At 47.1% G+C, this 26240-nt stretch overlaps 1 protein-coding gene across 1 annotated transcript; it reads right to left on the bottom strand.

Annotated features, from left to right (window-relative positions):
- Window positions 1-2095: 2095 nt before the first annotated feature.
- LOC137351835 (zinc finger protein 22-like) lies at window positions 2096-21236 on the bottom strand. Its single transcript, XM_068016737.1, has 2 exons — window positions 20763-21236; window positions 2096-2957 (listed from the first exon to the last, which is right to left on the bottom strand). The coding sequence occupies exon 2, from the start codon at window positions 2478-2480 to the stop codon at window positions 2181-2183; it is 300 nt and encodes a 99-aa protein (XP_067872838.1). The 5' UTR covers window positions 2481-2957; window positions 20763-21236; the 3' UTR covers window positions 2096-2180.
- Window positions 21237-26240: the final 5004 nt, after the last annotated feature.

The raw sequence follows: 26240 nt of genomic DNA, 5'->3' as shown, positions 1-26240 counted from the left end.
GTCAGCCCTCCTAATATCCCCTTCTTTAGCTCAACATCAATTTTTGTCAGTTTAAGCTTCTGAGATGCGCCTTGGGAGGCTTTATGATCTTAAAGGTGTAATGTAGATGAGAGTTGTTTTTAAGATCACATTACAACAGTCTGGGGAAACTATTAAATACCATATGGGTACACAGAGTTAGGTTGCAGATCAGCATGATCTCGTTGAATAGCAGAACTGGTTCAAGGGGCTCAGTGGCTGACTCCCGTTCCTATGTCCCTAATAAACTTGAACTCAAACACAGTCGATGAATGGAAAGTGATGGGAGAACTGGGGAGAAGGCACTGCAACAGGAAACCAGCAGTTGAGCAGTGTTAGATTGTGGAGAAAATCTGGGTCTAAAGTACATAGGAACTGGATTAGCCAATTTAGCCCATCGAGCCTGCTACACCATTCAATTAGATCTTGGCTGATCAATTAGTCACCCCTCCCTTGAAGAAATCAAGATTTATTGATATCCAGAATATTAGTCTCTCTCTTGGCATTTCTTCATGGACGAAGATTTTTGGAAGGTTGTAGTCATCGGTTGCAGGCCCACTGGTAGCCAGTCCGGCCGATCCATAAACAGCAGATTCTTCCACAACGAGCACAAGTGAAGGTGTAGTCGCTGCTATGGGCAATTGGATCCATCCTTCTCCTCCTTTTCTCTTTCATGCTGGTTCTTCGCTCAGTCTCAAAGATGTCTGTAGCCCTCCTGAGGTAGCATCTCCAGGCATCACCATCTATGGCCTGCGCTTCCCACTGGTGATGGTCGATGTGGCATACGGAGAGGGACTTCATCAGGGAGTCCTTGAAATGTTCGCTTGGGGCCTGTCAGTTCCTTTTACCAGTGATCAGCTCTCCATACAACAGGTGACTGTCGTCCATCCAGGCAACATGACCCGCCCAACGCAGTTGGCTTTGCAGGAGAATGCTGGTGATTTTGGCTGTTTCCAGGACTTCAATGTTTGTGATGCGGTCCTGCCAGCGGATCTTGAGGATGCTGCAGAGGCAGCACTAATGGAAGCGCTCTAGAAGGTGTACATGACGGCGGTATAGGACCCATGACTCTGCACCATAGAGAAGGGTGGTGAGGACTATGGCTTTGTACACTCGAGTTTGGTCTGTGCTCTGAGGCTGTGGTTGCTTCACACACATTTGTAGAGTCTGCCGAATATACTGTTTGCTTTTGAGAGCCTTTTGTCCACCTCCTTGTCTATGGTGGCATCAAACGAGATGATGCTCCCCAAAAAAGTAAATTGCTTGACAGGATTCAGCTCGGTTCCCTCGATGACAATGCTTGGTGGTCTATATTCTTCTTGGGGTGCAGACTCATGCAGGACTTCAGTTTTCTTTAAACTGATTTTTAGTCCAAAGAGTTGTGTCGCTTCGGAAAAATGTGTTGTTATATGTTGCAGGTCTGACTGACAGTGGGCCAGGAGAGTATAGTCATCGGCGAAAAGAAGTTCATGGATGAGCTTTTCTTGTGTCTTTGTGCGAGCCTGAAGACGCCTAAGGTTGAAAAGGCCTCCCTCGGTCCGGAAGCGTACATAAACTCCCTCCTTAAGGTCTTCCTTTGCCTGCTGCAGCATCATGCTGATAAAGATGGTGAATAGGGTCGAGGCCAGCACACATCCCTGCTTCACCCCATTGGAGATACGGAAGGGACTTGAGAGGCTGCTGTTTTGCTTTACTTGTCCGTACTGATTTTCACAAAACTGCTTCACCATGGCCAGGAACCTGAATGGGCATCCTTGTTTTTCAAGGATTTTCCAAAATCCATCTCTGCTCAGTGTTGAATGCCTTGGTGAGGTCTATGAAAGTGATGTACAGGCCTTCGTTTTGCTCACGACACTTTTCTTGTACTGGAGTGCAAATACCATGTCTGTGGTGCCTTTGTTTGCTCTGAAACCACACTGGCTCTCTGGGAGGTTTTCTTCTGCAATGGTAGGCACAAGCCTGTTCAGAGGTATTCTAGCCAGGATCTTCCCAGCAATAGAAAGGAAGGTTCAGTACTGGATGTAATTAACAGCAGCAATAACTGCAGAATCCAACCCCTGCAGTCACTTGTGAACTCACTGGTGGCTCAGCAGGGTGGAAGACTGAGTGAATCCCTTCCCACAGATGGAGCAGCTGAATGGCCTCTCCCCAGTGTGAACTCACTAGTGCGACAGCAGATGGGATGACTGAACAAATCCTTTCCCACACACGGAGCAGGTGAATGGCATCCCCCCAGTGTGAAGTTGCTGGTGTGTCAGCAGGTGTGATGACACTGTGGATCCCTTCCCACAAACGAAGCAGTTGAATGGCCTCTCCTCAGTGTGAATGTACTGGTGTCTCAGCAGGTGGGATAACTGAGTGAATCCCTTCTCGCAAACAGAGCATTTGAACGGCCTCTCCCCAGTGTGAATGCGCTGATGTCTCAGCAAGAGGGATGAATTAATGAATCCCTTCTCACACATAGAGCAGGTAAATGGCCTCTCACCAGTGTGACTGCGCCGATGAGTTTCCAGCTTGGATGGGCAACTGAATCCCTTTCCACAATCCCCTCATTTCCATGGTTGCTCCGTGGTGCGGGTGTCCTTGTGTCTCTCCAGGTTGGATGATCAGTTGAAGACTCATCCACACACAGAGCAGGTAAATGTGTACAGTGTCTTCCCACTGTGAATGGTGCAATGTTTTTTCAGGCTGTGTAACTGGTTAAAGATGTTTCCAAAGTCAGTGCACTTGAACACACTTCCTCGGGTGTGTGTGTCTCAGTGTTTTTCCAGTCACACTGATGTTTGAAATCTTTTGCACAGAAAGACCAGACAAACATTTCTCCTTCCACATTAAAAGGGCGCTGATATTCAGGTGCTGATGAATCGGGTGACTCTGTCAGATCTTCACGTGATGTTTGGTTTGAGTTTCTTGACTGCAAACTATTCCCTTCTAATACCCTGTAAATGGAGTTTACAAAAGTCATCACTGTCAGTGCAGGATAGAAACTCAGAACAGACAATTCTAGTTTCTACGGAACATTTTTTTTCCTCCAAAGCTGTAAATCCCATTCCATACACTCTCCCTCCTCCCTGGGCTGAAATCCAAACCCATCGCATCATCAAACTCAAACCCATTTCTTTCCCCCACTGCCAATTTTCTCTCTCCCCCGCCCCCCCCCCCACCACCACTCTGACTGGGTTTAGTTCTCCAGGCCGTGTGCAAAGTGACAATAAAATCAATAAGTCAATGATTTTCTCCCTTGGTCACTGGGGACCCTGAAGCACCGCCCACTCTCTGTGTTGTCACCAAGATGGGCGCACACGCGCTCTACTCCCCGCTCAACTAAGATGGCGGCCATTAAACTGGGCCTTCGCTGGAGTTACAAAAACACAACCTGGAGGTTCTTACTCGGGGCTTGCAGCCTACACCAGTTGTTTCTGAAACCTCCCCGCCCACCCGCTGGCTCCATTCCTCCCCTGCACCCCACCGACTCTCACCTGCAGCAAAAGCATCTCCAGCACTCGCACAGCTCTGTTCTAAGTGACACTGCGCGTGTTCCAGATACAGTCTGGCACCGCACCTGTGTTTTTGTTCTTTTCTCTTTTATTTGTTCTCCCACCCTCAGCGGTTTTTATGGTAAAGAGAGATGTAAAGCATTCATTTAATACCTCAGCTATGCCTCCATGTGCAAATCCCTTTTTTGGCCCCTAATCACCCCAAGTTCTCCTTTTACCACCCTTTTACTGTTTATATGCCTATAGAAGACTTTTAGATTCCCTTTTATATTAGTTGTCAGTCTCTTTTTCACCCTCCCTTTGCTTCTTATTTGCTTTTTCACTTCCCCTCTAAACCTTCTATATTCAGCCTGGTTCTCGGTTGTATCCACCTGACGTGTCAAAAGCACACTTTTTTTCTTCATCTTAATCTCTATTTCTTTCATCATCCAGGGAACTCAGGATTTGTTTTCCCTACCTTCCCTCTTCGTGGAAATATACCTTGACTGTCCCCAAACTCTCCCTTCTTTAAAGATAGCCCATTGTTCAGTTACCGTTTTGCCTGCCAACCTCCGATTCCAATTTATCTGGGCCAGATCCATTCTTACCCCATTGAAGTTGACTTTCCCCCCCCCCGTTAACTATTCTTACTTTGGATTGTTCCTTGTCCATTTGCATAACCAACCTACAGCTTATGATAGAATGATTACTGTCCCCTAATTGTTCCACTACTGATACTTGATTCACTTGGCCCACCTCATTCCCAAGAACCAGGTCTAGCAGTGCCTCCTTTCTCATTGGACCGGAAACATACGGCTGTCGAAAATTCTCCTGCACACACTATAGGAACTCATGCCCATCTCTGCCCTTTACACTACTGCTATCCCAGTCTATATTCGGATAATTAAAGTCCCCTATAACAACTACTCTATAATTCCTGCACCTCTCTGTGATTTCCTTGCAAATTTGACCCTTTACATCATTCCCACTAGTTGGTGGCCTCTACACCAAGCAATGCAATTGCACATTTTTTGTTTCTCCACTCTAGCCAAATAGATTCTGTCCTTGACCCCTCTGGGAAATCCTCTCTCTCCAGCACTGCAATGTTGTCATTTTTCAATACTGTCACCCCTCCCCATTTCCTTCCTTTCCTATCTTTCCTGAACATCTTGTATCCAGGAATATTTAGTACCCAGTCCTGCCCTTCTTTGAGCCAGGTCTCCATTATTGCCACAACATCATACTTCCACATGACTATCTGGCCTGCAGCTCACCGACCTTATTTGCCACACTTTGCACGTTCACATACATGCACAGTAAACCCAATTTAGACTTTATTACTTTTCCTCTTACCCTGACTCCACCTAATACTTTACTATTTCCTACTCTAGCACAATCTGTCTCTCCCAATTTTCTGTGCACCTTGGTGTTCCTCTCTTCCATTATCTCCTGGTTTCCAAGTTAATTTAAAACCTCCCCAATAGCACTAGCAAATTGCCCCACAAAGAAATTTGCCCCAGCTCTGCTCAGGTGCAACCCATCTGGCCTGTACAAGTCCCATCTTCTTCAGAACTGGTCTCAGTGTTCCACTAACCTAAAGCCTTCCCTCCTGCACCATCTTTTCAGCCACACATTCATCTGCACTATTCTCCTATTTCGATACTCACTTGCGCGTGGTACTGGGAGTAATCCGGAGATTATTACTTGTGCGGTCCTGCTTGCTAATTTCTTACCTAGCTCCCTAAACTCTGACTGCAGGACTACATCCCCCTTTCTACCTCTATGTTGTTGGTACTAATGTGGACCACAGCCACTAGTTGTTCACTCTCCTCCCTGCAGCCGTTCAGTGAGATCCTCGAACCTGGCACCAGGGAAGCAACACACCATCCTGCAGGCACAGAAATGCCTGTCTATTCCCTCAACTATCGAATCCCCTATCACTATTGCTCTTTCATCTAGCTGAGCCACCTCTGGTACCATGGACTTGGCTCTGGCTGCACTCCCCAGATGAACGATCACTTTCCCCAGTATTCAGAACTGAAAATCAGTTGGAGAGTGAGACGCACTCAGGGGCCTCCTGCACTACCTGTCTGTTTGTTCTTCACTGTCTGGCATTCACCCATTCTCTCTCCCCCGTATACTCTTAAACTGCGGGGTGACCACATCTATAAACATGGTATCCATAAAGCTCCCAACCTCACAGAAGCGCCTCAGTGATGCCAGCTGTTGATCAAATTCCAAAACCCAGAGCTCTAACTGCTGCAACTAATGACACTTACTGCACATATGGTTATCCAGGACATGGGTAGCATCCTGGAATTCCCACATAGCACAGGATGTGCACTCCAGATGTCTGAGCAGCCCTGCCATTTCACTATCTATTAGATAATTAACCTTGCTACGACTGATAAATACCTGGGTTGAGAGGGGACAGAGAAAAGTAAAAAAAAAATAAAAATATACTCACCAATCATTTACCTGCTTCCCAGTGACATCACATTTGCTTTTCTTTAGAACACTGTCGGTCAGCTCTGAACCCACAAACTATCCACCGCTCTGACTTTGCTCCCCCATCGGCCCGCTCTGTCTCTGCTCTCTCACCAGCCCACTCTTCTCTAATCTGCCACTCTAGACATAAATTTACTGCAATACTTATATCTCCAAAACCAGTTAAATACTGCCCCCATTTAGAAAGAAAAATAAACAACTTAAAACTCACCAACTACTCACCTGCCTGCTCACCTAATTAATGCTTCCGGGCTTCAGTTCTCTAGTTTTGCTCCCTTTCTCTTTTTTGTAAAAGGTCAGAGCAGCACATCCTCCATCACTGCACTGAATTCCGACACTGACCGAATTCCCACATGGAGCAAATTCCCAGCACACACTCTGTCTTAAGCTGTTACCTTGCTGCCTTTTTACAGCAATTATCTACAGGTTTTCTCGCACCCATTGCCTCCCCCTCAAAGGCAATGACATTAAAATAGTGTTTCAGCATTTTGAGTGGCCTCCCCTGGAGACAGGCCAGCACCGAGCCTGCCGGCTCTCTCCAGAGCCTTGCTCCTGGCCGCTCAGCTCCAGCTCGAAGGCCCACCTGTGCCGGGGCGCGCAGTACCAACGCCAACCCCGCAGCCATGGCAATGCAGGCGACCATTAACCGTTCCCTACCCAACCTTCTCCATGCGGAAAAAAATCCTCTGATACTCACTGCTTAGGCAGGTCACGCATCTTCTTCTTTGGCCTCCTTGACTCGGGAGACAATGGGTAAGCGCCTGGAGGTGGTCAGTGGTTTGTGGAGCAGTGCCTGGAGTGGCTATAAAGGCCAATACTAGAGTGACAGACTCTTCCACAGGTGCTGCAGATAAAATTGTTTGTCGGGGCTGTTAAACAGTTGGCTCTCCCCTTGCGCTTGTCTTTCTTTCCTGCCAACTGCTAAGTCTCTTTGACTCGCCAAACTTAACCCCGCCTTTATGGCTGCCCGCCAGCTCTGGCGATCGCTAGCAACTGACTCCCACGACTTCTGATCAATGTCACAGGACTTCATGTCGCGTTTGCAGACATCTTTAAAGCGGATACATGGACGGCCGGTGGGTCTGATACCAGTGGCGAGCTCGTTGTACAATGCATCCTTGGGGAGCCTGCCATCTTCCATGCGGCTCACATGGCCAAGCCATCTCAAGCGCCGCTGACTCAGTAGGGTGTATAAGCTGGGGATGTTGGCCACCTCGAGGACTTCTGTGTTGGAGATACAGTCCTGCCACCTGATGCCAAGGATTCTCCGGAGGCAGCGAAGATGGAATGAATTGAAACGTCGCTCTTGGCTGACATACGTTGTCCAGGCCTCGCTGCCATAGAGCAAGGTACTGAGGACACAGGCTTGATACACTCGGACTTTTGTGTTCGTGTCAGTGCGCCATTTTCCCACACCCTCTTGGCCAGTCTGGACATAGCAGTGGAAGCCTTTCCCATGTGCTTGTTGATTTCTGCATCGAGAGACAAGTTACTGGTGATAGTTGAGCCTAGGTAGGTGAACTCTTGAACCACTTCCAGAGCGCGGTCACCAATATTGATGGATGGAGCATTTCTGACGTCCTGTCCCATGATGTTCGTTTTCTTGAGGCTAATGGTTAGGCCAAATTCGTTGCAGCAGCCGCAAACCTGTCAATGAGATTCTGCAGACACTCTTCAGTGTGAGATGTTAATGCAGCATCGTCAGCAAAGAGAAGTTCCCTGATGAGGACTTTCCGTACTTTGGTCTTCGCTCTTAGATGGGCAAGGTTGAACAACCTGCCACCTGATCTTGCGTGGAGGAAAATTCCTTCTTCTGAAGACTTGAATGCATGTGAGAGCAGCAGGGAGAAGATGATCCCAAACAGTGTAGGTGCGAGAACACAGCCCTGTTTCACGCCACTCAGGATAGGAAAGGGGTCTGATGAGGCGCCGCTATGCTGAATTGTGCCTTTCATATTGTCATGGAATGAGGTGATGATACTTAGTAGCTTTGGTGGACATCCGATCTTTTCTAGTAGTCTGAAGAGACCACGTCTGCTGACGAGGTCAAAGGCTTTGGTGAGATCAATGAAAGCAACGTAGAGGGGCATCTGTTGTTCGCAGCATTTCTCCTGTAGCTGATGAAGGGAGAACAGCATGTCAATGGTCGATCTCTCTGCTCGAAAGCCACACTATGCCTCAGGGTAGACACGCTCGGCCAGCCTCTGGAGCCTGTTTAAAGCGACTCAAGTGAAGACTTTCCCCACTATGCTGAGCAGGGAGATTCCACGGTAGTTGTTGCAGTCACCGCGGTTACCTTTGTTTTTATAGAGGGTGATGATATTGGCATCGCGCATGTCCTGTGGTACTGCTCCCTCATCCCAGCACAGGCAAAGCAGTTCGTAGAGTGCTGAGAGTATAGCAGGCTTAGCACTCTTGATTATTTCAGGGGTAATGCCGTCCTTCCCAGGGGCTTTTCCGCTGGCTAGAGAATCAATGGCATTACTGAGTTCCGATTTTGTTGGCTGTACGTCCAGCTCATCCATGACTGGCAGAGTTTGGGCTGCATTGAGGGCGGTCTCAGTGACAACATTCTCCCTGGAGTACAGTTCTAGGTAGTGCTCAACCCAGCGGTCCATTTGCTTGCGTTGGTCAGTGATTGTGTCCCCTGATTTAGATTTGAGGGGGGTGATCTTCTTGATGGTTGGCCCAAAAGCTCTCTTAATGCCATCATACATTCCTCTGATGTTTCCGGTGTCTGAGGCCAGCTGAATATGACTGCATAGGTGTTGCCAGTAGTCATTTGCGCAGCGCCTGGCTGTTCTTTGTGCAACGCTTCTGGCTGTTTTAAGTGCTACGGATGTTAACTCGCTGGGGGCTTTCTTGTAGTTCAACAGTGCAATGCGCTTAGCGGCTATGACAGGTTCCAGCTCTTCAAAGTGAGATTGAAACCAGTCTGCATTCCGCTTCACGCGTTTGCCGTAGGTGTTCATAGCTGACTCATCGATGGCGTCTCTGATGTGGGCCCACTTGGTCTCTGCATCCCCTGTGGGAGTGTTTTGAAGGGCTTTTTCAAGTGAATTTAGACATTTTTGTAACAGCTGTGGATAAGAAATTCTGCTCGTGTTGATGCGTGGGTGGCCCTTCTGCTTGGAGTGATGCAGCTTCTTTGGTTTGAGGCTAACCTTGCTGCACACCAGGGAGTGGTTGGTGTCACGGTCCGCACTGTGGAAGCTGCGTGTGGCTTGAACGCTGTTTAAAGAGGCTCGCCTTGTGACGATGAGGTCCAGCTGGTGCCAACGACGTGATCTTGGGTGCCTCCAAGAAACCTGGTGACAGGGTTTAGTGTGAAAGAACGAGTTGGTGATGCAGAGGTTATGATAGGTACACAACTCAAGCAGTCTCTGTCCATTCTCATTCATCCTTCCAACGCCATAGCGCCCAAGGCAGGATGGCCATGAGTCATGGCATTAAAGTCCCCCAGCAGGAACAGATGTTCGGTATTGGGGATGCTACTAATGTATTATGGAGTTCCTCGTAGAACTGGTCTTTAGCTTCAGGTGGGGAGCAGAGTGTTGGAGCATAGATGCTGAGTAGGTGTACTGGTCCAGAGGCGGTGAGCAGTCGGTTGGACAGTATGAGTTCTGAGCCATTTGAAGGTGGCTCTATCATGCCGAGCAAAGGGTTTCTGATGGCGAAGTCCACTCCATGCTGTCTTGGTTCTTCAGGATCCCTACCCTGCCAGTAGAAGGTGTAGTCTTGCTCTCTTAGAGATCCGCTCACAGGGAGGCGTGTCTCCTGAAGTGCTGCAATGTCCACATTGAGTCTACTGAACTCGTTGTTAATGATGGGGGTCTTCCGAGAATCGTGGATTTGTGTAAAGTCTTCCGACAGACCAGGACACATAGTTCTGACATTCCAGCTTGCAAAACGAAGGGCTGATACCTTCTTTCCTTTTTTTATCGTGCTGTTTGGTGCGGTGTTGCAGTCCGCTTTTCGGGCAATGACCTTAAGCTCCAAGCATCCATTGAAGCAGGTGGACTGTGACAGGACAGAACCTTATTGACCGGGGGCTTCCCGGTTTGAAGCGGGCGGTAGCTGTCCAGTGAGGTGCGATGACCTCTCCCACCGACAAAGGCAACCCGTGGCGCCCAATCTCTACACCAATTGAGCTGGACTTATAACCCGTAACTGCTGCCTTCCGTGTTGTTACTGTGAGGCGACTATGGCGTGACCTCTCCATGGCGCATGCCTGGGCGAATGTATGGGGGTTGTGAGTTGCCCAAGCGTCAAAACCCCTCTCTCGGCCTTTCTGGTGGGGTCCAAAGGCGTGCAGAGCACGACGTGTGGCACCGGTATTGGCTGCAGGAACTGCCAGAAACATGCCAAAGGTGACAGATGACCGCCTACGGGGTTCCTCTCCGGATTTTCTGTTAGGGTGTATACGCACCAGCTATGTTCATGCCTGAAACATCAGATGTCATCGACGCCATCTTTCTTAGGGGCAAAACTCATCCAACGCCAGTAAGCCAAGCGAAATGAAGCGCCACTGCCCCATAGAAAGATGGACGACACTTCAGAGACGAACATTTCACAATATTGTTTTTTTTTTAATTCATTCATGGGATGTGGGTGTCGCTGGCCAGCATTTACTGCCCATCCCTAATTCCTCTTGAGAAGGTGGTGGTGAGCTGCCTTCTTGAACCGCTGCAGTCCATTTGGGGTAGGTATACCCACAGTGCTGTTAGGAAGGGAGTTCCAGGATTTTGACCCAGTGACAGTGAAAGAACGGCGATATAGTTCCAAGTCAGGACGGTGTGTGACTTGGAGGGGAACTTGCAGGTGGTGGTGTTCCCATGCATTTGCTGCCCTTGTCCTTCTAGTTGGTAGAGGTCGCGGGTTTGGAATGTGCTGTCTAAGGAGCCTTGGTGCATTGCTGCACTGCATCTTGTAGATGGTACACACTGTTGCCACTGTACGTCGGTGGTGGAGTGAATGAATGTTGAAGGTGATGGATGGCGTGCCAATCAAGTGGGCTGCTTTGTCCTGGATGTGTCAAGCTTCTTGAGTGTTGTTGGAGCTGCAACCATCCAGGCAAGTGGTCAGTATTCCATCACAGTCCTGACTTGTGCCTTGTGGATGGTGGACAGGCTTTGGGGAGTCAGGAAGTGAGTTACTCGCCTCAGGATTCCTAGCCTCTGACCTGCTCTTGTAGCCACGGTATTTATATGGCAACTCCAGTTCAGTTTCAGTTCAATGGTAACCCCTAGGATGTTGATAGTGGGGGATTCAGTGATAGTAATGCCGTTGAATGTCAAGGGGAGATGGTCAGATTCTCTCTTGTTGGAGATGTTCATTGCCTGGCACTTGTATGGTGCGAATGTTAATTGCCACTTATCAGCCCAAGCCTGGATATTGTCCAGGTCTTGCTGCATTTCTACACTGACTGTTTCAGTATCTGAGGAGTCACGAATGGTGCTGAACATTGCGCAATCATCAGCGATGAAGGAAGGTCATTGATGAAACAGCTGCAGGTGGTTGGGCCTAGGACACTACCCTGAGGAACTCCTGCAGTGATGTCCTGGAGCTCAGATGATTGACCTCTGACAACCACAACCATCTTCCTTTGCGCTAAGTATGACTCCAGCCAGCGGAGGGTTTTCCCCGATTCCCATTGACCTCAGTTTTGCTAGGGCTCCTTGATGCCATACTCGGTCAAATGCTGCCTTGATGTCAAGGGCAGTCACTCTCACCTCACCTCGAGTTCAGCTGTTTTGTCCATGTTTGAACCAAGGCTGTAATAAGGTCAGGAGCTGAGTGGCCCTGGCGGAACCCAAACTGAGCATCATTGAGCAGGTTATTACTAAGCAAGTGCTGCTTGATGGCACTGTTGATGACACCTTCCATCATTATACATTAATGATTTGGAGGAAAGTATAGGTGGACTGATTAGCAAGTTTGCAGACGACACTAAGATTGGTGGAGTAGCAGATAGTGAAGGGGACTGTCAGAGAATACAGCAGAATATAGATAGATTGGAGAGTTGGGCAGAGAAATGGCAGATGGAGTTCAATCAGGGCAAATGCGAGGTGATGCATTTTGGAAGATCCAATTCAAGAGTGAACTATACAGTAAATGGAAAAGTCCTGGGGAAAATTGATGTCCAGAGAGATTTGGGTGTTCAGGTCCACTGTTCCCTGAAGGTGGCAACGCAGGTAAATAGAGTGGTCAAGAAGGCATACGGCATGCTTTCCTTCATCGGACGGGGTATTGAGTACAAGAGTTGACAGGTCATGTTACAGTTGTATAGGACTTTGGTTCGGCCACATTTGGAATACTGCGTACAGTTCTGGTCGCCACATTACCAAAAGGATGTGGATGCTTTGGAGAGGGTGCAGAGGAGGTTCACCAGGATGTTGCCTGGTATGGAGGGCGCTAGCTATGAAGAGAGGTTGAGTAGATTAGGATTATTTTCATTAGAAAGACGGAGGTTGAGGGGGGACCTGATTGAGGTGTACAAAATCATGAGAGGTATAGACAGGGTGGATAGCAAGAGGCTTTTTCCCAGAGTGGGGGATTCAATTACTAGAGGACACGAGTTCAAAGTGAAAGGGGAAAAGTTTAGGGGGGATATGCGTGGAAAGTTCTTTACGCAGAGGGTGGCGGGTGCCTGGAACGCGTTGCCAGCGGAGGTGGTAGATGCGGGCACGATGGCGTCTTTTAAGATGTATCTAGACAGATACATGAATGGGCAGGAAGAAAAGAGATACAGAACCTTAGAAAATAGGCGACATGTTTAGAGAGAGGATCTGGATCGGCACAGGCTTGGAGGGCCGAAGGGCCTGTTCCTGTGCTGTAATTATCTTTGTTCTTTGTTTATCACTTTACTGATGATTGAGAGTAGGCTGATGGGGCGGTAATTGGCCGGGTTGGACTTGTCCTGTTTTTTGTGTACAGGACATACCTGGGCAATTTTCCACATTGCAGGGTAGATGCCAGTGTTGTAGCTGTACTGGAACAGCTTGGCTAGGGGCGCGGAAAGTTCTGGAGCATAGGTCTTCAGTACTATTGCCGGAATATTGTCAGGGCCCATAGCTTTTGCAGTATCCAGTGCCTTCATGTGCTTCTAGACTTGGTTCTGTCAGCAAAGCCTGCAATATAACAAAAGCAAAAAACTGCGGATGCTGGAAATACGAAATAAAAGAGAAAAGGCTGGAAATATTCAGCAGGTCAGGCAGCATCAGTGGAGAGAGAAACAGAGTTAACGTTTCAGGGTGTACAGAATGAATTATGGGGAATAAAAATGATGCAGAATTTGATGGTTAATATAAGCTCAGAATTGGAAGAGAAATGGACTATAGCACAGAAAAACAATTCCTGACCATAAAAGACACTGTGGGAAGATAAAGCTGGTAATCCAGCAGCACATGGTCAGGGGAGGGGCAGCGATGAAAACATCATTTAGTCATGATTGGCTGAAGTAACAGAAATACAGCTAAAATACAGCCATTATTAGAGGGAGAGGAAGTTAGACAATGGCAGAGAGGCGACCGGAGAGGGCAGAGGTGAAACATAGCAACAGATGGACATGGATTCAGATCCACAGCAAGGAAGTACATCAGCCCTAGAGCCTTGGAACCTCTCTCAGATAACACAGCGTGATATTAAGAAACTACTGAAGGCAAAGCCTTTGGGTTCTGACAACAGCCCAGCTGTAGTACTGAAGACATGTACTGCAGAACTAGCTGCACCCCTCGCCAAGCTGTTCCAGTACAGCTACAACACTGGCATCTACCCGGCAATGGAAAATTGCCCAGGTATGTCCTATCCACAAAAAGCAGGGCAAATCCATTCTGGCCAATTACTGCCTCATCAGGCTACTCTCGATCATCAGCAAAGTGATGGAAGGGGTCATTGACAGTGCTATCAAGCGCCACTTAAAATAACAATAACCTGCTCACCAATGCTCAGTCTGGATTCTGCCAGGGTCACTCGGCTCCTGACCTCATTACAGCCATGGTCCAAACATGAACAAAAGAACTGAACTCAAAAGGTGAGGCGAGAGTGATTGCCATGGATATCAAAGCAGCATTTGACCAAGTGAGATATCAAGGGGCCCTAGCCAAACTGAAGTCAATAGGAATCAAGGGGAAAACTCTTCACTGGTTGGAGTCATACCTAGCACAAAGGAAGATGGTTGTGGTTGTTGGAGGTCAATCATCTCAGTCCCAGACATCACTACAGGAGTTCCTCAGGGTAGTGTCCTAGAACCAACCATCTTCAGCTGCTGCATCAATGACCTTCCCCCCATCATAAGCTCAGAAGTGGAGATGTTTGATGATGATTGTAAGATGTTCAGAACCAGGATGATGATTGTAAGATGTTCAGAACCATTCGCAACACCTCAGATACTGAAGCAGTCCCTGTCCATATACAACAAGACCTGGAAAACATTCAGGTTTGGACTGACAAGTGGCAAGTAACATTTACGCCACACAAGTGCCAGACAATGACGATCTCCAACAAGACAGAATCTAACCATCTCCCTTTGACATTCAACGGTATTAACATCCTGGAGGTTACCATTCAACAGAAACTGAACTGGACCAGCCACATAAATACTGTGGCTACAGCAGCAGGTCAGAGATTGGAAATTCTGTGGTGAGGAACTCATCTCCTGACTCCCCAACATCTGTCCGCCATCTACAAGGCACAAGTCAGGAATGTGATGGAATACTCTCCACTTGCCTGGATGATTGCGGCTCCAAGAACACTCAGGAAGCTCAACACCATCCAGGACAAAGTAGCCTGCTCGATCGGCATCCTGACCACCACCTTAAACAGGCACACCCTCCACCAGTGACGCACAGTGGCAGCAGTGTGTACCATCTATAAGATGCACTGCAGCAATTCACCACGCCTCCTTTGAAAGAATCTCCAAAATCCACAACCTCTTCCATGTGGAAGAACAAGGGCAGCAGACGCACGTGAACATCACCACCTGCAAGTTCACCTCCAAGCCACACACCATTCTGACTTGGAACTGTATCATCACTCCTTCACCGTCACTGGATCAAAATCCTGGAACTTGCTTCCCAACATCACTGTGGGTGCACCCACACCAGATGGACTGTAGTGGTTTCAGAAGGCAGCTCACCACCACCGTCTCGAGGGCAATTAGGGACAGGCAATAAATGCTAACCTTGCCAGCAATGCCCACATCCTTCAAATGTTAAACCTCCTGCTGGAGCATGCAACTGGAAAGATCTCAGAAAACCTGGAGTCAGAGGTTTCAAAATTCGCATCACTGAGGAAATACCCAGTGAGTGGGATGATGTCAGCAAGCAATTTCCGCTGCGTGAAAACATCACTATGCTCACAGACCATCTGTGCCTGTGCAAAACAACCCTGGCAACAGTGAACGGGCTCTGGGAAAATTGCACCTGTAAATGATTTTCTCTCCTGGTCGCTGGGACACTGAAGCCCTGCCCACTGTGATGTCACCAAGACGGCCGCACATGCACTCTGCTCCCCGCTCAACTAAGTTGCTGGCTTGTAACCTAGGCGTGTTCCTGAGAAAAAGCTCAGGAGCTGCAAACGCAGTACCTGGAGATTCTTATTCGGGGATTGCGACCTACACCAGGTGTTTCTGAAGCCTCCCCGCCCACCCGCCGGCTCCATTCCTCCCCTGCTCTCACCCAATGCTAAAGCCTCTCCAGCGCTCACAGAGCTCTGATCAAAGTGACTAAGCACATGTTCCAGATACAGTCCAGCACTGCGCCTGCGCACTGGGCTCCTCTAGTGTGAATAAGCTCCAACAGTAAATGCACAACATCTACTGGTTCCCCTTTATCCACCCTGCTGGTTGCATCCTCAAAGAACTCTAATAAATTTGTCAAGCATGATTTCCCTTTCATAAAACCATGTTGACTCTGTCTGATTGTATTATGATTTTCTAAATGTCCTGCTACTACTTCCTTAAGAATGGATCAATTACCAATGACAGATGTTAAGCTAACTGCTTTCTGTCGCCCTACCCCCACTCCCCATTTCTCAAACAGAGGTGTTACATTTATGGTTTTCCAATCCACTGGGACCTGTCCAGAACCTAGGGAATTTTGGAATATTACAACCAATGCATCCACCATCTCAGCAGCCACTTTCTTTTAAAGACCCTAGGATGCAAGCCATCAGGTCCAGGGGACTTGTCAGCCTTTAATCCCATTAGTTTTCCTCGTACTTTTCTCTAGTGATAGAGATTTTTTAAGTTCCTCCCTCACTTTTGCCTCTTGATTTTCTGCTATTCTTGGGATGCTTTTGTGTCTTCTACTGTGATGAGAGATACAAAATACTTGTTCAAAGTCTGTTATTTCCTTGTTTCCCCATTATTGATTCCCCAGTGTCATCCTCTAAGGGACCTACACTAGCTATGCTCTTCCTTTTTATATATTTTCAAAAGCTTTTACTGTCTGTTTTTATATTTCTTGTTAGTTCATTCTCAAACTCTAATTTCACTCTTTTTTGTTGTCATCCTCTGCCTTTTTCGAAAGTTTCCCCAATCTTCTAGCCTCCCACTAATCTTTGCAGTATTGTACGCCTTTTCTTTCAACTTGATACCATCCTTAACTTCCTTAGTCAGCCAAGGATGGTACATCCTTCTTATGGAGTCTTTCTTTCTCAATGGAATATATCTTGTTGAGTGTTATGGACTATTCCCTTAAATGTCTGCCACTGCTTCTCTACTCTCTTACCTTTTGACTTATTTTCTCAGTCCACTTTAGCAAACTCTGTCTTTATACCTTTGTAATTGCCTTTAGGTCTGAGATACTAGTTTCAGACCCAAACTTCTAACCCTCAAACTGAATGTGAAATTCTATCATGTTATGATCACTCTTGCCTAGAGGATCCTTTACTATGAGGTAATTCATTACCAGGTATGGGTACGATGAGAAGGAAAAGAGAGGCTTTTAGCAAATACAAAGAGAGCAAATCAATGGAAGCATTAGTGGAGTACAGAAAGTGTAGGATGGCACTTAAGAAAGCAATTAGGAGAGCAAAGAGGGGATATGAGACAGCTCTGGCTGGTAAAAGTAGGGAAAATCCCAAGATATTCTATAAGTATATCAATGGGAAGAGGATAACCAGGGAAAGAGTAGGACCCATTAGGGACCAAGGGGGAAATTTGTGGGTGGAGCCAGAGGACATTGGTAGGGTGTTGAACGAATACTTCACATCTGTCTTCACCCAAGAGAATGAGGATGTAGATATGGAACTCAGAGAGAGAGAGACTGTGAGGTTCTTGAGCAAATTGTCAGAGGGAGTAACAAGGTATTTGAGGTTTTGGAAGGCTTAAAAGTGGACAAATCTCCAGGTCCGGATGATTTGTGTCCCAGGATGCTGTGGGAGGCAATGGTGGAGATTGCAGGGGCTTCGACCCTAATTTTTAATTCCACTCTGGCCACGGGGGAGGTGCCAGAGGACTGGAGAATAGCTAATGTGGTCCCACTATTTAAGAAAGGTTGTAGAGATAAGCCAAGGAACTACAGACTAGTGAGTTCCACGTCGGTGGTAGGGAAACTATTGGAGAAAATTTCTGAAGGAGAGAATCTATCTCCAATTGGAGAGGCAAAATTTGATTAGGAATATTCAGCATGGCTTTGTCAAAGGGAGGTCACGCCTAACAAATTTGATTGAATTTTTTGAGCATGTGACCAGGTGTGTAGATGAGGATAGTGCAGTTGATGTAGTTTACATGGATTTCAGCAAAGCCTTTGACAAGGTCCCACATGGGAGACTTATCAAGAAAGCAAATGCACATGGGAAAGAAGGTAACTTGATAAGGTGGATTCAAAATTGGCTTAGCTATAGGAGACAGAGAGTGATGACAGACGGCCGTTTTAGTGACTGGAAGCCAGTGTCCAGTGGCGTACCACAGGGATCTGTGCTGGGTCCCCTATTGTTTGTCATTTATATAAATGACATAGATGACTATGTGGGGGGTAGGATCAGTAAGTTCGCGGATGACACAAAGATTGGCCGAGTGGTTAACAGTGAGGTACAGTGTCTTAGGTTACAGGAAGATATAGACAGGATGGTCAAATGGGCAGATGGAATTTAACGCTGAAAAGTGTGAGGTGATACACTTTGGAAGGAGTAATGGGACACGGAAGTATTCAATGAATGGCCTGACACTGGGACGTTCCGAGGAATAAAGGGACCTTGGCGTGTTTGTCCATAGATCTCTGAAGGCAGAAGGGCAGGTTAATAGGGTGGTGAAAAAGGCATATGGGACACTTGCCTTTATCAATCGAGGCATAGGTTACAAAAGCAGGGAGGTCATGTTGGAGTTGTACAGAACTTTGGTAAGGCCACAGCTGGAGTACTGTGTGCAATTCTGGTCGCCACATTATAAGAAGGATGTGATTGCATTGGAGGGGGTGCAGAGGCAATTCACCAGGATGTTGCCTGGGATGGAACATTTAAGCTATGAAAAGAGGTTGGATAGGCTTGGGTTGTTTTCGCTGGAGCAGAGAAGACTGAGGGGTGACCTGATCGAGGTGTACAAGATTGAGGGGCATGGACAGGGTAGATAGGGAGCAGCTGTTCCCCTTAGTTGAAGGGTCAGTTACGAGGGATCACAAGTTTAAGGTGAGGGGCGGGAGGTTTAAGGGGGATTTGAGGAAGAACCTTTTTACCTAGAGGGTGGTGATAGTCTGGAATGCCCTGCCTGGGAGGGTGGTAGAGGCGGGTTGCCTCACATCCTTTAAAAAGTACCTGGATGAGCACTTGGCACGTCATAACATTCAAGGCTATGGGCCAAGTGCTGGCAAATGGGATTAGGTAGACAGGTCAGGTGCCTTTAATGCATCGGTGCAGACTCGATGGGCCGAAGGGCCTCTTCTGCACTGTATTATTCTGTGATTCTGTGAAAATAGCCTGCTCCCAGGTTGGTTCCAGAATGCATTATTCTAAGAAACTGATCCAAATACACTATGAATTCATCCTCCAGGCTACTTTTGCCAATGTGATTAGTCCAATCTATATGAAGATTAAAAATCACCAATGATTATTGCAGTACCTTTTCTTCAAGCCTCCATTATTTCTTGATTTGCATTCTGTTCCACACTGTAGCTACTGTTAGGGGGCCTATAAACTACTCTCACCATTAACTTTTTTCTTTTGCTATTTCTTATCTCCACCCAAACTGATTCTACATCTTGATCTTCTGAGTCAAGATCATTTCTCACTACAGTACTGATCTCATCCTTTATTAACAGAGCTACCCCACTTCCTTTTCCTTTCTTTCTACCCTTCCAAAATGTCAAATACCCTTGAATATTTAGCTCCCAGCCTTGGCCACATTGCAACCACGTCTCTGAAATGGCTATCATACCCATTTATTTCTATTTGTGCTATCAATTCATCCATCTCGTTACGAATGCTATGTGTATTCAGATAAAGTGCCTTTAATTTTGTTTTTTTTACCATTTTTCCCTACTCTGACTGTATTTGCTGGTGCACTCTTACTCTTGTACACTCTATCCTTTCCTGTCACACACTGGTTATCATTACCCATATTGCTACCCTGCAATATTGCCTTCTTTTTTGTTAACTTTCTAAAATTTCCCCTCACCCCAACTATTAAGTTAACTATTAAGCCCTCTGTATAGCCCTAGTTATACAATTCACGAGGATACTGGTCCCAGTACGGTTCAGGTCAAAGCCGTCCCAATAGAACAACTCCCTCTTTCCCCAGTACTGGTGCCAGTGCCCCATGAATCGAAACCCATTTCTCCCCCGCCAATCTTTGAGCCAGACATGCAACAATCAGATCTTAATAAGCCTACGCCAATTTGCTTATGGCTCAGGTAGTAATCCAGAGATTACTTTTGTGGTTCTGCTTTTTAATTTAGCCTTTAGATGCTTATACTCTAAGCAGAACCTCTTAGTCCTACCTATGTCATTGGTACCCACACAGACCACGACAACTGGATGCTTCCCCTCCTCCTTCAAGTTCCTCTCCATCCTTGAGGAGATTTTCTTAACCCTGGCACCAGGAAAGCAACACAACCTTCGGGACTCACGCTGTCAGCTGCAAAGGATGGTACCTAATCCCCTAACTATATGGTCCCCTACCACCACATTCCTTTTCACTACCCCAACTTGAATGGCCCCCTACGCCACAGTGCTGTGGTCAGTTTGCTCATCCTCTCTGCAGTCCCTGCTCTTGTCCACACAAGCTGCAAACACCTCAAACCTGTTGAACAATTGCAAGCGCTGAGGCTCCTCCATTGCTAACTTCTGGATCCCCAGACCAGCCTCACTCAGTCACACCCTCCTGTCCCTGACCATGGACCAAGTCTGAAGTACCTAGCCTAAGGAGCGTGCCTGCCTCCTGGAACAAAGTGGCCAGTTAACTTCCCCCTCCCTGATGCATTGCAGTGTCTGAAGTTTGGAGTTCAACTCATCAACTGAGCCGAAATTCATCCAGCTGCAGACACTTACTCCAGATGTGATTGCAGTGGATCACAGTGATGTCCACCAGCTCCCATATGCTTATAGTTGCAACAAATCACATGCCCTGCCATCTCTATTGTGTTTTATTTAACTGATTAGATTTCAAGTTTGAAATGTCACTCAATGATTATTTGTAGTTATATTAAGTAGTTTAATTGTTAAGCTACAAATTTAGTGCAATACTTAGATCTCTCCAGTATCGGCTTAAATTCCTCCCCCGCCGTTTATAGGTATATATCTTAATCTCACCAACCAATCACCCACCTGCTCCCCAATTAAAGCCTTTGAACATTCAGCAGCTCCTGGAGGCTGTGAAAAGGTATAAAAAGCAGCGCCTCTTCGCCTCCAGCAGCACCAAATTGCCATGTTAGCACTCATTCCTTCATCCTCTCCACTCTAGGTTTACGACCTACACAAGGTGTTTATGAAACGCTCGCGCCACCGCTTCCCGGCCACATGCAACTCATAACACTCCGTACTGCGCATACTCCGAATAGTTCGCACTGGGCATGCGCCAAACATTACGCAGGGCGTAGGTGTCCTGTGGTGTGGATAAGGAAGATTCCTCATCGCGGATAATGTTCGGTAAAAACACTGCTATCGAAAGTCCGAATTAGATTAGAAGGCGTTTCGTGTCCAATCAATGACTTTACGGCACATCTGCCGCGTATGCGCAGTTTTCGCACAATTACCTCATGGTAACGGCCCTGTCAGCTTTGTGTGGAGGAGCTGTGACTCTGCGTGGTGACGTCAGTGATCGCTCTGCGTTGTCAGGCGACGTTTCGATTTTCAAAGCTCTGACTCCAGCTCTTTCAAGCTGCAGGCTCCAGCAGAAGGTTTTACTTGTGAAAATAATGAAGTAGTTTCAGAGCTGAGGATTTTAAAAAAATATTTATCTATAATTTAGAACTTTGTGAGGGGTTCCATGTGCTCCTTTGCTGTGGATCTGAATCCGTGCATCCATTGCTACGTTTAACCTCTGCCCTCTGCGATCGCCTTTCTCCATTGTCTAATTACCTTTGCTTCTAATAATGGCTGTATTTGACTACAATTTATGTAAACCAAATTAAAAGCAAAATACTGCGGATGCTGGAAATCTGAAACAAAAACAAGAAATGCTGGATTCACTCAGCAGGTCTGGCAGCATCTGTGGAAAGAGAAGCAGAGTTAACGTTTCGGGTCAGTGACCCTTCTTCGTAAACCACTTGGGTTAAGGGACCGGAGGTATAGTTGCTAAATTTGCTGATGACTCAAAAATAGGTAGAAAAGTAAGTTGTGAAGAGGACATAAGGGGGCTACAAAGGGATATAGATAGGTTGTGAGTGGGCAAAAGGTCTGGTAAATGGAGTATAATATGGGAAAATGTGAAATTGTCCATTTTGGCAGGAAGAATAAAAATCGTATTATCTAAATGGTGAGAGATTGCAGAGCTCAGCTGCAGAAGGATCTGGGTATCCTAGTGCATGAATCGCAAAAGGTTAGTATGCACGTTCAGCAAGTAATTAGGAAAGCTCATAGAATGTTATCATTTCTTTCTTTTGGGCCTCCTTATCTCGAGAGACAATGGATACGCGCCTGGAGGTGGTCAGTGGTTTGTGAAGCAGCGCCTGGAGTGGCTATAAAGGCCAATTCTGGAGTGACAGGCTCTTCCACAGGTGCTGCAGAGAAATTTGTTTGTTGGGGCTGTTGCACAGTTGGCTCTCCCCTTGCGCCTCTGTCTTTTTTCCTGCCAACTACTAAGTCTCTTTGACTCGCCACAATTTAGCCCTGTCTTTATGGCTGCCCGCCAGCTCTGGCAAATGCTGGCAACTGACTCCCACGACTTGTGATCAATGTCACACGATTTCATGTCGCGTTTGCAGACGTCTTTATAACGGAGACATGGACGGCCGGTGGGTCTGATACCAGTGGCGAGCTCGCTGTACAATGTGTCTTTGGGGATCCTGCCATCTTCCATGCGGCTCACATGGCCAAGCCATCTCAAGCGCCGCTGACTCAGTAGTGTGTATAAGCTGGGGGTGTTGGCCGCTTCAAGGACTTCTGTGTTGGAGATATAGTCCTGCCACCTGATGCCAATTATTCTCCGAAGGCAGCGAAGATGGAATGAATTGAGACGTCGCTCTTGGCTGGCATACGTTGTCCAGGCCTCGCTGCCGTAGAGCAAGGTACTGAGGACACAGGCCTGATACACTCGGACTTTTGTGTTCCGTGTCAGTGCGCCATTTTCCCACACTCTCTTGGCCAGTCTGGACATAGCAGTGGAAGCCTTACCCATGCGCTTGTTGATTTCTGCATCTAGAGACAGGTTACTGGTGATAGTTGAGCCTAGGTAGGTGAACTCTTGAACCACTTCCAGAGCGTGGTCGCCAATATTGATGGATGGAGCATTTCTGACATCCTGCCCCATGATGTTCGTTTTCTTGAGGCTGATGGTTAGGCCAAATTCATTGCAGGCAGACGCAAACCTGTCGATGAGACTCTGCAGGCATTCTTCAGTGTGAGATGTTAAAGCAGCATCGTCAGCAAAGAGGAGTTCTCTGATGAGGACTTTCCGTACTTTGGACTTCGCTCTTAGACGGGCAAGGTTGAACAACCTGCCCCCTGGTCTTGTGTGGAGGAAAATTCCTTCTTCAGAGGATTTGAACGCATGTGAAAGCAGCAGGGAGAAGAAAATCCCAAAAAGTGTGGGTGCGAGAACACAGCCCTGTTTCACACCACTCAGGATAGGAAAGGGCTCTGATGAGGAGCCACCATGTTGAATTGTGCCTTTCATATTGTCATGGAATGAGGTGATGATACTTAGTAGCTTTGGTGGACATCCGATCTTTTCTAGTAGTCTGAAGAGACCACGTCTGCTGACGAGGTCAAAGGCTTTGGTGAGATCAATGAAAGCAATGTAGAGGGGCATCTGTTGTTCACGGCATTTCTCCTGTATCTGACGAAGGGAGAACAGCATGTCAATAGTCGATCTCTCTGCACGAAAGCCACACTGTGCCTCAGGGTAGACGCGCTCGGCCAGCTTCTGGAGCCTGTTCAGAGCGACTCGAGCAAAGACTTTCCCCACTATGCTGAGCAGGGAGATTCCACGGTAGTTGTTGCAGTCACCGCGGTCACCTTTGTTTTTATAGAGGGTGATGATGTTGGCATCGCGCATGTCCTGGGGTACTGCTCCCTCGTCCCAGCACAGGCATAGCAGTTCATGTAGTGCTGAGAGTATAGCAGGCTTGGCACTCTTGATTATTTCAGGGGTAATGCTGTCCTTCCCAGGGGCTTTTCCGCTGGCTAGGGAATCAATGGCATCACTGAGTTCCGATTTGGTTGGCTGTATGTCCAGCTCATCCATGACTGGTAGAGGCTGGGCTGCATTGAGGGCAGTCTCAGTGACAGCATTCTCCCTGGAGTACAGTTCTAGGTAGTGCTCAACCCAGCGGTCCATCTGTTTGCGTTGGTCAGTGATTATGTCCCCCGATTTAGATTTGAGGGGGGTGATCTTCTTGATGGTTGGCCCAAGAGCTCTCTTCATGCCATCATACATTCCTCTGATGTTTCCGGTGTCTGAGGCCAGCTGAATATGACTGCATAGGTGTTGCCAGTAGTCGTTTGCGCAACGCCTAGCTGTTCTTTGTGCAGTACTTCTGGCTGCTTTAAGTGCTGCGGATGTTAAATCGCTGGGGGCTTTCTTGTAGTTCAAAAGTGCAATGCGCTTAGCGGCTATGACAGGTTCCAGCTCTTCATTATGAGATTGAAACCAGTCTGCATTTCTCTTCGCACTTTTGCCGTAGGTGGTCAAAGCTGACTCATAGATGGCGTCTCTGATGTGGGCCCACTTGGTCTCAGCATCCCCTGTGGGAGTGTTTTGAAGGGCTGTTACAAGTGAATTTAGAAATTTTTGTAACAGCTGTGGGTGAGAAATTCTGCTCGTGTTGATGCGCGGGTGGCCCTTCTGCTTGGAATGATGCAACTTCTTTGGTCTGAGTCTAACCTTGCTGCACACCAGGGAGTGGTCGGTGTCGCAGTCCGCACTGTGGAAGCTGCGTGTGATTTGAACACTGTTTAAGGCGGCTCGCCTTGTGACAATGAGGTCTAGCTGGTGCCAACGACGTGATCTTGGGTGCCTCCATGAAACCTGGTGACAGGGTTTAGTGTGAAAGAACGAGTTGGTGATGCAGAGGTTATAGCGAGGGGAATTGAATACAAAAGTATGGGGGTTAAGCTTCAGTTATACAGGGCATTGGTGAGACCATATCTGGAATACTGTGTACAGTATTGGTCCCCTTATTTAAGAAAGGATGTAAATGTGTTGGAAGCAGTTCAGAGAAGGTTTACTGGACTAATATCTGGAATGGGCCGGCTGTCTTATGAGGAAAGATTGGATAGGCTGGGCTTGTATTCGTTAGAGTTTGGAAGAGTAAGAGGCGACTTGATCGAAACATATAAGATCCTGAGGATTTTGACAGGGTGGATGTGGAAAGGATGTTTCCCCTTATAGGAGAATCTAGATCTAGGAGTCACTGTTTAAAAATAAGGGGTTGTCCATTTAAGACAGGAATTGTTTTTCCTGCACTGTAGTCCATTTCTTTTCCACTTCTGAGCTTATATTAACCATCAAATTCTGCATCTGTAATTCATTCTGCACACCCTGAAACGTTAGCATAATTTCTCTCTTCACAGATGCTGCCTATTTTGCTTTTGTTTTATTGCAGGCATTGCTCATGGAACTGGGTCTGGAAGCAAAGACTGACCAAGTAAGAACCAGTTTGAATTAGAGTGGGCGTTGAATGTGGAAGTTGGTTCCTGGCTTCCTGTGTAGGTCTTTTCGTTGTAAAGGTTTTGAGCTGGAATGGAAATGGAGGAGAAGCTGCTGGGCTTAACCCCGAGTACTTTTGAGCCCAGTCTGGCCATTTCTGATGTGGGACTGTCAAGGGTGGTAGATTCTTGGGGAGATTAAGATGCTCAAGAGACATTTTCCATACAGTGTAAAAGAGTATTGATTTAGGAACAAATATTTCTGTGGAGGCATTTTACATATACAGATTTTTTTTACTTCATTCTCAGGATATGGGCATCACTAGCAAGACCAGCATATATTGTGAATCACCAGTTGTCCATTGAGCAGCTGATGATCAGCCGCCTTCTTGAACTGCTGCATGTGGTGAAGGTGCTCCCACAATGCCGTGAGGTAAGGAGTTACAGGATTTTTACCCAGTGATGATGAAGGAACAGCAATATATGTCCAAATCAACAAGAGAAGCTTGTATTTTTAAAGCATTTTGAACATAATAAAACATTCCGAGGCTTTTCACAGGAGCGTTATAAAGCAAAATTTGACACAAAGCCACAGAACGAGATATTGGGGCAGATGACCAAAAGCTTTGTTGAAGAGATAGGTTTTAAGTAGCATCTTAAAGGAGTAAAAAGAGAGGTAGAAAGGTGGTGAGGTTTAGAGCGGGAAGCAGCAGAGGCAATTTTATATAGAGTCATAGAGAAATACAGCACTAAAACAGGCCCTTTGGCCCACCGAGTCTGTGCCGACCGGCAACCACCCATTTATACTAATCTTACATTTAATCCCATATTCCCTACCACATCCCCACCTTCTGTCAATTCTCCTACCACCTACCTACACAAGGGACAATTTACAATGGCCAATTTACCTATCAACCTGAAAGTCTTTGGCTGTGGGAGGAAACCGGAGCACCCGGCGGAAACCCACACGATCACGGAGAACATGCAAACTCCGCA

The sequence above is a fragment of the Heterodontus francisci genome, chromosome 36, assembly GCF_036365525.1.
Source record: "Heterodontus francisci isolate sHetFra1 chromosome 36, sHetFra1.hap1, whole genome shotgun sequence".
NCBI classification, from domain to species: Eukaryota; Metazoa; Chordata; class Chondrichthyes; order Heterodontiformes; family Heterodontidae; genus Heterodontus; species Heterodontus francisci.
Note: the sequence above shows the minus strand (reverse complement) of the source record. Positions and strands in the feature narration are given on the sequence as shown.

What these genes read in the sequence shown, in the direction of transcription:
- LOC137351835 (XM_068016737.1), bottom strand. Translation starts at nt 2,480, where the DNA reads ATGTGTGAGAAGGGATTCATTAATTCATCCCTCTTGCTGAGACATCAG.